This window comes from Perna viridis, chromosome 11 (assembly GCF_037379345.1).
Source record: "Perna viridis isolate PV_CMFRI_1.1 ecotype Kerala chromosome 11, ASM3737934v1, whole genome shotgun sequence".
Classification (NCBI taxonomy): domain Eukaryota; kingdom Metazoa; phylum Mollusca; class Bivalvia; order Mytilida; family Mytilidae; genus Perna; species Perna viridis.
The window spans coordinates 4,553,537-4,567,586 of record NC_142455.1 but is presented as its reverse complement, the minus strand read 5'-3'; the positions used below and the strand labels follow the sequence as shown (position 1 = coordinate 4,567,586).

At 33.4% G+C, this 14,050-nt stretch overlaps 1 protein-coding gene across 2 annotated transcripts; it reads left to right on the top strand.

The window, feature by feature from the left end:
* The first annotated feature begins 1,785 nt into the window (after positions 1 to 1,785).
* Positions 1,786 to 13,353, top strand: LOC148602409 (5-hydroxytryptamine receptor 4-like). 2 transcript variants are annotated; one of them, XM_088552547.1, is made up of 4 exons: positions 1,786 to 2,191; positions 8,399 to 9,297; positions 9,828 to 9,948; positions 11,788 to 13,353. In XM_088552547.1, the coding sequence occupies exons 2-4, from the start codon at positions 8,413 to 8,415 to the stop codon at positions 11,844 to 11,846; spliced, it is 1,065 nt and encodes a 354-aa protein (XP_088408673.1). In that variant the 5' UTR covers positions 1,786 to 2,191; positions 8,399 to 8,412; the 3' UTR covers positions 11,847 to 13,353. The 2 variants fall into 2 exon arrangements, with proteins under 2 accessions (XP_088408673.1, XP_088408674.1); XM_088552548.1 differs by having other exon boundaries at positions 1,787 to 2,369.
* The last annotated feature ends 697 nt before the right edge of the window (positions 13,354 to 14,050 follow it).

The following is a 14,050-nucleotide window of genomic DNA, read 5'->3' as shown; positions in this document are numbered from 1 at the left end:
CTGAAAATTATACAGTCAAGTTTCTAAAGTATGACAGGAGAGAATACTGGGGACAAATTCCATATATTTTTAATTTGTGAAAATTCTAAGACAAAAGTATTTGGCAAAGTGTTACTATGATTATACAAACTGCAACAAAATAAGTTGTTTACTCTCTTTTTGCAATTTGATTTTAAAAAAAAGGGTAGACTTCCTGTATTCATTAAAAAAAAATATCTGCTATGCTATGATAGATTTATTATCCTTCCACCATGACATTTCGCTCTCCATATGTATCTGTATGTATTATTACTCATTTCTGTGTCGTTTTCTCTATGTAATACTGATTGACCCCCCTGTTACACATTTATGTATACATATGTCTGAACAGTGGCGGATCACAGGGGAGGTGCAGGGGAGATGCAGGGGGTTGGCACCCCCTATTTTATTACCGTGGTCAGCACAGTTCAAGATTATGTTTGCAATAGAACTGACCCTTCCGGGGGTTGTCTTCAATTTTTCTTATTTTAACAGTGAATTTATCTTGTAAATTATTTGATACTTCAGTTACACCAGTAATTTCTTATAAAAGTGAAGTTTGTTTAATGGATGAATATTTTACAGTCCAAGAACTTTAGATAAGCTTAATTGCCTCGAGCTGACATCTTCACCTTCGAAAAAGTGCAAGCAATACTGGTTCAGAATCTGAACTTCATTCATAAAAATACAAGTTGATAATTATCGTACTATAAAACTCTAATAACATTAATCTTTTAGTCAAGAAAGCATTTATTCTTAACAAAAGACTCAGAGGGAAGCAAACTAAAAACAGATATTCAACCATCAGAATACTTAAAAATTCAGAATTTTAATTGCAGAAAAAAATACAAATTTTCGTATTAGCGATCATTATATGAAAGTGGAACTTGGCAAATATAAAAATATACCACCTGAGCAGAGAATTTGCATAATATGCAAAGTCTTAGACGACGAGTATTTTCAACTGCCAAACTAATTATGGTTTTTAAAAGAGCTGACTTTTTCAAATCGAATGTCTGATAAATGCTCAGATTTTAACTACATAAACTTGACTCTTCAATAAATTTATTCATATTTGAAATTCAGATATGGATGTATTGCCCATTATTGTTGATCTTTATAAACAATCTTTGGAGTTGCTGAAATAAGGTCCATATTGGTCAAAGGCTGACATGTTTGTAATCTCCTTTATATGCCACCATTGCGTTGTAACTTGTTCTGTTTATTTGCCTAACCTGTAAAAGGTTTTATTTATTTATAATATCCATGGCCAGACACTAACAAAATCGTTGAGTTGTCATTTCTAAGAGTTAAATTCCAAGCCTTTGAGAACGCATGATAAATACAGAAGGATTCCAATTATTACCTAAAAGCTTAATTACTTTATTGCAAATCAAAACATACTCAGTTAAAAAGTCAAATAAAAAGTCGACACCGTGACGCTTGAAAAATTAAAACTTATAGTAAATATAAGCAGTTTGCGTTTAGACCATTTTTATCTCCTTGTTCAACGAAGTACACTACGATTGTCCCTCTTTTACCACTAAATGAACATCTTCTTTTCGTAACTAGTTGTAGTATATATACCAGGGGCGGGTCAAGGAGTGCAGGTTGGGGCGGGTCAAGGAGTGCAGGTTGGGGCGGGGCCTTTAATAGGATTAAATACATAGCGGAGCAAGGCTAAATTTAGGTAGAGGGCACCGAGTGCGCACCTGCCTGAAACTGAACTGCCCCAACTGAAAACGGCGGTCTTTATATACTAGTCGGGCAGCATATTTGATTGTGGGAGCAAGTCCCTATAATTGAACCTTACATTTAATTAATTCATAAAATGTCAAGCATCTGTCAAAAGTTATAAGGTGACTACGTCTTGTTAAATTATAAAACACGTTTAGAGTTAATGGCCTAACATGTGAAGCGTTCCGATGACATATATCAGTTGATTTAACCGTTCTAATTCTGTGTGTTTCGTATTTAGTTATCGATTCTTGTTGAGAAGTTTACATCGGGCGACAGAATTGATTCCCACCAACAATGATTATGTAGATATATAGTGTCCTAAATGGTTTACCTTTTTGATTGATATACCGATCTGGATTTTTTAATCAACAAGATCACAGTACAGGGTACAACGTGTAACTGATCCGTGTAAATTATATGAAGTTATTTTTAGGTGTGTTAATTATAATGGAGTTATTTTTAAGAGTGGATTTCCCAAGACAAATTCTCCAACATTAATAATTTTCAGTGAAAGGGATATTTGCACGAATTATGCGCTACTGTATGTGTATTATTATAATAGGTAAACTCATATATTCAAGTGTTTTGTACTGATGAAGACTTGATTTCCGGTAAGTTACGAACATAAATGATAAGATAGTTAAAAACATGACACTGAGAGTTCATACAAAGTATGTTTAAAATCAAACGCGTACAGCATGCAATAAGTCAATACAAAAGAAAGATGACATTAAAAAGGTAAAACCAGGCCCCTAGGAGTTTGGAATCTTCGTTGCATACCAGCAGGAGGGGATACGTGCCGAGCGTACCCCCCCCCCCCCATGGCACCCCCCACTAAAGTGGATTTTTGTATGAATCCTTCCACAAAATTTAATTCTGAATACACCCTGGCCTAACCTAAAATCATGGATCTGCCCATTATCAGATCAGTGCTTAACGCATCCCGTCTGGACCCACCAACACTGACGACAACAGATGTTTTAATTGTTTGTTGTGTGTCCTATTTCATTGCCAATCATGAAAATAAATTGTGGTTGATGTGCTCGTGGAAACACCACTTGGGAAACACCACATGGGAAACACCACTTTCGTACCACACAGGAACTATATAATGTTCAAAGATAATTTTTGGTTTTTTTTCTACTATTAAAATATGAAATGATTTACCCCGTAATATTAAAATGTTCACAAATCAAAATCATGAGTTTGTTTACAATAAAGCATCATTTAAATTTATATTACTATAATATTGTAATATATTTTTTTAGTTATTCAATTATTCATATGTTAATATAGTTTTTGTTGTTTTATGTCTGAATGAAAGAGTAATCAAGGGAACCAAGATTCTAGCGGAAATCAAAAGAATGTAGTCCAGGGACAAAGACCAGACACAGAAAACACAACAAAGATCATAAAGTAACTAAAATAATATATACAAAGAAACAAAAGTAAATGAGCAACTCGGACTCCACTAAAAACTGGGAGCATGTACCAGGTACACCGGTAGGGTAAGCGTCCTCTGAAATCTAGACGTTCACTTACTGAGTTCTAATCCTTTTTAGATAAAAAAAAACAACTTACTACACACACACACACACACACACACGCGCGCGCGCGCGCGCGCGTACTATGCAGTATGTGAAGCCATAGAAAACTCTTGCTAACATAATAATGTGACAATAATACTAGAATTTAATTTTTTTTTATTTTGCAATATATCAACACAGGTTATTTACTTCATGTGCATTTGGTGTAGTTAATTATTTAGGGTAAATATGTGGGGATCAAAGTTTTGTAACTTTTTATACATTTCCAGAGCTAACATATTTTATTATGTTTCTTTTTTTTTCTTTTGGACCCCCTCAGGAATTTGAGGTCGATCGAGGGTCACAAGACTACATTCGGACTGATCATCGTTTCAAATCAAAGAAAAATCCATAAAATTTCGGGAAGTAACATTGTCAATTTCACGGAATACAGATGGTCTTCCCATGTTTACACGAGTGACCATATTACCAGATGAAATGTCATAAATGTACTTAAATCTGAAACTGGGCAATTGACAAAGAGAATTAAACCTATGGAATAATACGTCTTCTTGTAAATTGTCTATATAAAGAAAGAAAGAAGCTCATCAGATAATGGTCCTCCAATCAAGGGACAAACAACTGTATTTCCTGAAGTTAACTATAAAACTCGCTGTAAATGTTTAATATTTGTTGTGTACACGTTAATTTGATTTTTTATGAAATGATTAATCATTAGTACCAATAAGTATATAATCTTCTTGAAGTTTGTAAAGTGTTTCAAGTGAAATTTCCTTTTTTAAAGGGATTGTCAATTAATTTTGCTTCTTATGCAATATTTGGCTTTTGAAGTATGCACATTGTGTAAACATCAATTTCATGAAAAAAGAAGACAATAATAGCTCACACACCTAGATATGATGAAATTTGTTGTAGCAGATTTATAACTCTATGAAAACAAAGTGTTATATCAATTATATAATGTTTTAGTGTTAGACTCCTTCGGAATGTTTCAAATATTTGACGATATGTAACAGTATGATAATCGAGTCACCTGCTGTTTTCTTAGTTCTTGACGGCACATCCTACACGTAAAACAAGGTGCAATGTACAAGTAGTGACGGGTTTAGGGAGGAAAGGGTTCTGCAGGTTTTGAATTTCTTGCAAAATGTCGGCAAAACAGGCAAATATATAATAGCCTGAACCCCTTTTCAAAATTTCTGGATCCACCCATGACACTATTGATGGCAGTCATTCCAAAGTCCTTTTTCGTCGTCCGGTATAAAGCGGTTTTCGAACGTTGAATTGAACTACATTGTATGTGTAAACTTGTTTGTAATGACGGCTCTAAGGGGAGGTGTCCTGTTGTTAAAACCCCCTTTTGTTAGAAAATTTTGTCTGGTTTGCTGATATAATTATAGTATAAGCGGATGATTCAGATACCCGACAAATTTCACTAAAAGCACAGAAATTAAGCCATCTGTTGATTTAAGTGAGTAAAAAGACATTTGAGAAACAAACACCAGCACAGCTGTTTGCATCAAGATTCATATGCACTCTTGATGGTTAAATTTACAATTATAAAACGCTCGACGAGCCTCCCTCCCTCATGTTTAAACGTGAAATTAGACACACTAAGTCACTAAATTCAGATATAAGTCATATTGTCCCATTTTAAGAAGTGCAAAGTATGGAAGTAGTCGTGTTTGTAAAATATATTACAAGTAATATGAATTGTTTTGTGTCTATAATGAATAATAGCAAAATTATAAAACCAGCTCTGTGACATGACATTCCAAGGTACCTTACAATTTCCCAGTATTTAGGTTAAGTAATATGTGTTCCCAGTATTTACGATAAGTAATATGTGTTCCCGGTATTTAGGTTAAGTAATATGTGTTCCCAGTATTTAGGTTAAGTAAATATATGTTCCCAGTATTTAGGATAAGTAATGTGTTCCCAGTATTTAGGTTAAGTAATATGAGTTCCCAGTATTTAGGTTAAGTAATATGAGTTCCCAGTATTTGAGTTAAGTAAATATGTGTTCCCAGTATTTGGGTTAAGTAATATGTGTTCCCAGTATTTAGGATAAGCAATATGTGTTCCCAGTATTTAGGTTAAGTAAATATGTGTTCCCAGTATTTTGGTTAAGTAATATGTGTTCCCTGTATTTAGGTTAAGTAAATATGTGTTCCCAGTATTTGGGTGAAGTAATATGTGTTCCCAGTATTTGGGTGAAGTAATATGTGTTCCCAGTATTTAGGTTAAGTAATATGTGTTCCCAGTATTTAGGTTAAGTAATATGTATTCCCAGTATTTAGGTTAAGTGTAATATGTGTTCCCAGTATTTAGGTTAAGTAATATGTGTTTCCAGTATTTAGGATAAGTAATATGTGTTCCCAGTATTTAGTTAAGTGTAATAAGTGTTCCCAGTATTTAGTTAAGTGTAATAAGTGTTCCCAGTATTTATGTTAACTAATATGTGCTCCCAGTATTTAGTTAAGTGTAATATGTGTTCCCAGTATTTAGGTTAAGTAATATGTGTTCCCAGTATTTAGGTTAAGTAATATGTGACTTGCATTTTTATTTTAGTATGTTATAAGATGAGATATAGTCTGAGGTGCATAATTATTTTTTAACATGTTACGGAAACTACATATCGCCTGGCCATCCTTTACATATATACGTAGCACTTGATGAGCATATTATTTGTTCTCATTTACAATCTTCTGCATGTTAAAAGACTCATTCAAAAACATGGTATGGAGTTAGTGGGTGGTACCATGTATGGCACTTATTCATGCTTTTTAAAATATTATGATGTGCCGTTATTTTTAGTAGGCAGTATAGTAGAGGGTAATTTATAACTCCATACTTATCATACTTATGTAGCCTCCAAATTTGGTAATAAAATATAACTTAGAGTTATTTATAGTAGTTTAGGACCTTTTTTTTTGGAGTACAAAGGAATCGCCATGTCCGTCCTGTACATATACCTTGTAAGCGACAATGCCTTCTATACCGTTCAATACATTTTGATGAAACTGTTTATGAAGGTTGATGGAATAAAGGAAAGATAAGCATTGCTAGATGGCTGTAAAGGGAAATAATCCAACTTAGGAGTTTTAGGTAGAAGTTTCATGTACTAAAGCTTTTTTGAAAAAGGAAGCGTGTTTAAGGAGGTAGACCTAGGGTAGGGGACGTAACTATTGAATTCAATGATATGTTTGAATCATATTCAATTCACCAAAGCCTATCAAGCTTTCATTTGAATCAGAATGAAATCAATCCATGTGTCTTTGATGCTTACATGAGATTGATGTAAATTGCGGAATACAAACGTTCCAATGATTTTTAAGAGTTGTGCCCCTTACCCTAGGTCTACCTCCTTAATCTCCAGGTTGTATAAGAGGCAAAATAATTTATATTAAATGTCTTCAAAGTCAAAGAAAAAAATCATAATTGTTTTGAAAGTGTGTTTGGGGGGGGGGGTCCTCTTATAGTTTTAGTTTCGTATGTATTTTCTTAGGTTTACGACATCATTGGTGAATCTATGAAGTGTTCTTAAACATGTTAATTTAGTGCAAAAGTTTGTCAAAAAAAGATTGCCTGGAACTTCACATCTTGTCCTAGGAAAAAACTGGAAAATTGAAGCTGATGTAATGAAGTCAGTTATCAGATATGAATTTGAAATTATTATATCACGTTCTGTCCTATCGTGACAAATAGAAAATATCGTATTCCTAGGTACGGACAATTTTAATTGATTTCGTCCATTTTTCATAAAGTCATGTTTTACGTTATTGCTGTTTTTTTTTTTATTTTTTAATTTATTGAATTTTATAAGTTTTATTCGACCGCAAACACAGTTAGTTTGTTTTGAGCGTAAAATAATTATTTACTGAAATTTGCATAAAATTCAAATATCCTTAAACAATGAGGATTCATTTTTTTGTATTGCACTTAGTAGTAGAACTTTTTGGTGCTGGATATGGCTTCCAATTTCGAAATTTTGGGTTTTGAGTGATCTTGCTTACAATTAATTGTTGGATTTGATCTTCCGGTGATTTAATTGTATCGTCGCTGATGAGAGCTAGGTTACTCCTTGAAATACGCATACAGAAATTAGCAATATTAAATATGAGTGGTATCTTCGTAATATTCAAACACTGTTGAGAGATGGCCAACTTAGTTAGATTTTGAAAGAAAAATGTTGTCATAATGCCATGTCCTAATAGTACTGTTTGATCATATCTAAAGAATAAGATACGTTGAGTATGACCAAGTTAACTGAAAAAATTAAAGTAACTTCGGCGGAAATGGAAATTCGAGTGGGTGTTAATCTTTTGTCAGAATCGAAAACGTTTGCATACCTTATATCTGCCAATACCATGTTGATAGACATGTTCTACTGCATACATGTATACCCCCGCGAATAAAATTTGAGGATATATAAGGAGAATAACCTTAATAGAGTTTGTAAGTCTCGTTCTGGTTTTAGTTTTCCTTCCGGAATTTCTGATGTAGAACGTATTGAAATGCGAAGACCGATCTGCATTTTATCGTTTACTTCGGGAAATCGAAATGCTGCAATCACAATGCAAAATCTTCTATTTTATGCTTTTCTTAATATTTTTATTATGCAGAACTAGATATTTGTCATTTTTTATCAGTATTTTTACACACACAAAAAAAAATTGCTTTTAGTATTGAACCTATTGATGTGTTAATGACGAATCTCCATGCATTTGAATGGTAGACGAGGACCCATTCTCATAAAATCACGGAGTCATGTGACGAGACTTGCATACCCTATCGTCGGACCATAAGTGTGTTGGTTCATTTTACCATTTTTACCATAACTGTATAGTGCAACTCCTTCTAGATAAAGGGGACAGTTTCGTAAGTTCACTTGCAGTTTCAGTATTATAATTATCATGTTTTGATTTTGGATTGTGTATGGAGAATGCACTGTACGACGCTGAGGTTACAGCGATTAATATAGAATAGACAACGAACAAGAAGATTTGAATTGTGTATTAATTCATAGATATTTTAATCTAATTCAAATTGCACTTTAAATTATGTGCTGATGTAGTTTGTTTCCTTTACAGATTAAAAAAACAGAATGATTACCAACAGCTCTACCAATTTGATATTGAATGACTCGACCCTCAATATAACACAACATTTACATTATGATTATTACGGCGCGGTACCGACAGTCGTTTTTGGAACATGGCTCTTCGTCATCATTGTTGGTTCTATACTAGGAAATTTACTTGTTTTGACGGCAATATTATTTGTAAAAGAGTTGAGAAGAATGGAATCGAATTTATTTCTGTTTAATTTGGCCCTATCGGACATTATGGTTGGCATTTCCATGGCACCAGTTTCACTGTATACTTTAGTGAAGGAAGAATGGGATTTGGGCGACACGTTGTGCACATTGAACCTCATTCTGAACACGACATTCTTGTTCACTTCCGTTCATACTCTCATGTACATCAGCATCCATAAATACTTGACTGCTAAACGCTTGGCCGAGTGTGATACTAAACCAGTCAAACGTTTGATCTGCAAGGCAATGATAATCGCGTCATGGTCGTGGGGCATAATCTTTGCCTTAATTGCCAGTGTTTGGTTGGGCAAAGCCGAGTACAAGATGAAAACAACACAGTGTGGTCCAACGTACCCAGTATTTACAGTCCAGTCGGTGGCGTTGTCGTTGACTAATTTTGTCCTTAACTTTCTGATACCGTTTGTGATAATGATAATGATGTACACTAAAATCTATCTGATTATGAAGCAGACGACAGAATTTCGACGGAAGTCAACCCGTCCTAGAAGGAACTCAGAGGTTACAAGACAATCAGCCCAGGCTGCTGCCGTAAATACGATGAAAATTGTTTTGTGTTGTTTTTTCTTTTGTTGGTTGCCATACTTATTTTATACAAACTATGTATTTTTTATTAAGGATCGCAACTCGATTCCAGCATTTCTTAACCCACTGGTATGTGTTGTAGATACAGTTTTCAGTTATTGTCATGTATTCCGCGGTAACCGAAGTAATAAAAAATTCTTGTCTATAAATCGCAATTATTTCTAAAAAGCGATTTTCATTCTCTTCGTGAAAAGCCAAAACAAAAAACAAAAAAAAACAAAAAAAAAACAAAAAAAAGCAATAAAAACAAACTAATAAAAACAAAAACAAAAACAAATATCTAAATATTCATAAAAAAAAGGGACAAACATACTTTTCGTTTGGTGAGTTGTACCAAAGATGGAGAAATTAATACCGTAGGACCATAATAATGAAAACTTAAAGTATAATCACACACACACACATACACGCACACAAACATTTTCAGAGCTTTATCGAATACACATTTCAACTGAAACAGAATCTCTTGATTTCTTTACAATGTATTTTCAAGCATTAGATACAAAACTCAGTCGGTCTTTGGTCTAATAGTAATTACAATGACATTTCCATGCAATTGTTAAGCTTAAGTTAAATTAATTATACTGTTTATTTTTCAGGCCTATTGTTTTGGATATACAAACAGCATTTGTAATCCCATCATTTATGCATTAAGGTTTCCAGACTTCAAGAAAGGATACTGTCAAATACTTTCAAAGTTTTCCTGTTGCCGTGCAAACAGTGAGTATAATGTTAGAGATGTTTTAGTCTTGTCGTAACTTCCGTTATGTAACTTATACGGGTGTACTATTTACAGAACGGGAGAAGGTAGAAAAGAAAAAGAAAGCAAAACAAAAAACAAAAAACAAAAATAGCATTTGTCAAACTAAATCATTTGGTCGTCCTTAATTTAATCTTATTACTATTTGGTTTGAAAAAAGAATATTGTTTATGACTGTGCTTTTCCATTTAACTCGCTAGTTCGCTTAATAGTGATATTTACATACAATCCGGTAGCTATTAATTTACGTAAAAGAGTAATCAAGGGAACCAAGGTTCTAGCAGAAATCGAAAGAATGTAATTCAGGAACAAAGGCCAGACATAGAAAACACACCGCAAGAAAGAACATTAAATAACAAAAGTAATAGGTACAAAGCAACAAAAATAAATGAGCAACTCGGACTTTTATCAATTGGAGGTGTGTGCATAGGTGAGTACATGTATATGAGGCTGAAACTTCAACAGGAGATGCAAGGGATAGTTTACGAGCGTTGTTTGTCTAAAAAGTTGGGTTTGTGGGGTAGAAAATCCGAAATTCATTTTTTTTTCATACATACACCCCATGTTAACGTATGTTGCTTGGTACGATCATAGAGGCCGAACTTTAAACAGTTTGGACCAGTATTGATACTATATTTTAGCTTTATACCTCTGAGACTTCGAGTTGTATTTAATTAAATATATGACACAGATAAGGTTTTTGGTACAGTGTGAATGTAGTTATTTAACTTTAAAAAATTTGAAATTAGACAATAACTTATTTTTGTCTAAAACCGATTATCTAAATACGCAGTTCGATTCAGGATAACGAACACCTCCGAGAATTCAGTTGTTGAAATCAAACAAAATTTAAGTATGAATCCAGATAATGACCAACTTTGATGATGACCAACTCATAACAGGACCTAAATTGAAAAGTCTGCATAATCAACTAGAAATGGCCTATCAAAGTTTGACATTTTACCTCGCGTTTATCCTATATGGACTAATTTGAAAATTCGTCCAAATTTAGAATTCTAAATACACATAAAGATTCATCATATCGAAGACATCGAAGAATTTTAGGTTTGAAATAAACTTTATAACAGAAGCCGATACAATAAGCTTCTTGTGGCCTCATTTGATCTTTAATTAATAAACAGTTGGGACCGCAACCCCGAAAATAAACCTAAAATCTGGTTCAATAATTAATAAACAGTTGGGACCGCGACCCCGAAAATAAACCTAAAATCTGGTTCAATAATTAATAAACAGTTGGGACCGCAACCCCGAAAATAAACCTAAAATCCGGTTCAAAATTTCAATATGTGGTATAGCACTTCATGGTACAATTTCAAACTGAGATTCAATCTCACTTATACACAAGTTTCTCTATACAGGCGAATCTCGGGTTTTGACATATATAACCTTGGCGACTTTTGCATTGATTTTGTCCAGTTTTATGATGTAAAATAAGTGATAAAGGTTAAAATCTTTGGTTATGACAAACATCTGGAAACCTTGGTGTTTGTTTGGATGTAACCATGCAGATATGTGTCAGACTGTGTGATTTAAAGTAATGTTAAAACTTTGGCACCTACGCTGGAAAGTTTTTACATAACAACTGCAGTTTAACAGTTTTATCCACTACTATCTAAACAAGCTATACAAACAAGCTATCCTGTGGATAAATATCTATCTAGAGGATAAGACTAGGAACAACCGTGCCTGGTTATAAAATGGAACATGAATTCCGGTCGGCTCTTCATTTTCCTTCATAAATTTTAAAGTGTAACGTTTTAAAAAAAATCTTATTTCAGGCTGTAACCTTAGACGTAGAGAATCAGACAGTGGAAGGGAAAGGATCGATCTTCTGTAGGGTGACATAACAATGACGTGTGACGGAAAAGGCTGGATCATGATATAGTTGAAATCAATCGCTTTCTACACGAACTTAGCTCCTACAACGTAAGAGGTTGGAACTCTGGTCCACCATACTCCAGCTAGGAAAGTCAGAAAATAGCTTTCCGGACAATCACTAGCATTGCTGGAGTAACTGAAACCTTAAACAATCATAGATGCGGCGATGTTCTATTCACCTTCCGGATTCTCTAGATCAACTATTTTGCAACACACATTTTTCGTACTTGTATGTTTTGAAAAACACAAGAAAAACCTAATTATGTTTCTTCTATTTTTTTATTTGGAAAACCAATAAACACTTGAAAAAATATTTGCTTAGGACTAACAAATTACTATTCATGAAAACGAGTAAATTGAAATCATACATGTTATGATAATCATCCCATGTGTCTTTCATATAGGACTTTTATAGAAAAGGAGTTATGTTTTTGTGTTTTAAAATGCACAAAAACGAATATTTCCATATTGGTCCTAAATATGTTTCAAAATTTATATAAATATATATATGTTTTCAAACTTTGTAAATTATCCTGTGTAATTGTGGGTTTTCTTAAAATAAACGTTCGTGATTGACAATACCAGATTTCAGCGATAGGACAAAGTTGTCTGTATTGTTGAGAGAAATAATATTAGTATAATTTACAAATATTTCAATCAATTTTATTACCATGTCAGGTTTTTCCACAAGAGAAGGTAATGCGGCATATGTTGTGTAATGACTAAGGTTAATATGCATTTTATCAGTAGGTTTTATCTTTTTTCAAGTTTTATCAGATGCACGTAAAATGATATGATACATAGGGAAACACTAATTATATTGAGAAAAAAAACAGACCACTTGTTAAATGATAAATTTAAGTACAAAAAGGAAACAAGGTGAAGTTAGCTGAGAATTTTGATGTGATGTTATTACAATAAAACCAAATGTTTTAATTCAACCCAGAGAATTTCAGTGTCTTCTTTAAAGATACGGTAATTCTTGGTACCGATGGTGTAAAAACAATTGATAAGGACTACATACTTTTTTTTTAATTTGGTGTCAAATAGTTGCAATTTGCGGTCGTGTCCATATAAAGTCTCCTTTGCGGTTTATGTTTTGGCTACCGTTAATAAGAGCGGATGGTGGAAACAGTTCATGGCCCAAGTAACTGTAGGGTTGCCTAGACATCCCGAGCCTTTCTCGACTCTTTTGTTATCATACGAATGATGTGCAATATTTTGAACATATGATTAGCCTAGATCCACATTTTTCATGAAAATTAATCAGAACCCACCCCACCCTCTGATAACATAATGTATACGCCCCTGAGTTTTATATGTTGTTGTGTTCTATAATATTTGTTTTAAAAATATACCCCACACATACATTTTGTCATATATTTTTTATACGTTCAGTATTTATATTCAGTTGTTTTTTGTTGATGATTACGAGTTTTATTTATTTAAATAAACTTCTAAAACAGTCATGTAGTCTCACTTACAACATCAAGACTTGCGCTAGTCCGTGTAGCATCTTCGTGACTTGAGTACCGTTCCTTTCAGTATTGGCTTCAAAGCGTTTTGTGTGATGAATTAATTCGAATGCAATTTGTTTCACGTTCGCAATCGTAGTAGCAAAAACAGGGAACAAAGGCTACCGACATACACAATGTAGACAAAAGTATAAAATACAATAACATACTAAAAAAAAAACAACAAACAAATATTAAAGCACTTGCAAAATAAACTGCAACAAAAACTTTATTGACTTACCACCCACTGTGTGATTCATAGGTAAACACCTACTCTGTATGAATCAGGCAAAATTGAAAATAATGAATCATGCTCAGAAAATACACCAATTTGACCATGTGGGAACATAGTTTAGGGCCTAGTTGCTAGTTCGTCGTAAAAGTGTCAGATGATGCAGAAAAAGCGCGTTCAATGTTACAATAAAATGATCGGGGGAGTGAGTTATCTCCATTTGATCATTTTCATATAATTTGTACCTCGAATTCCTGAGACTTAAAAAAAAAGAAGTGAATGACATTTCTGCATTTGAGATTACATTATGAAAAAGATTTCCTGGAAAGACTGATTCTTACTCGGAATAACACTTAAAAGTACTTTAATTTATAAGAAGTCGAGAAGATCCCAATTTGCAAGTTATTTGTAAAGACA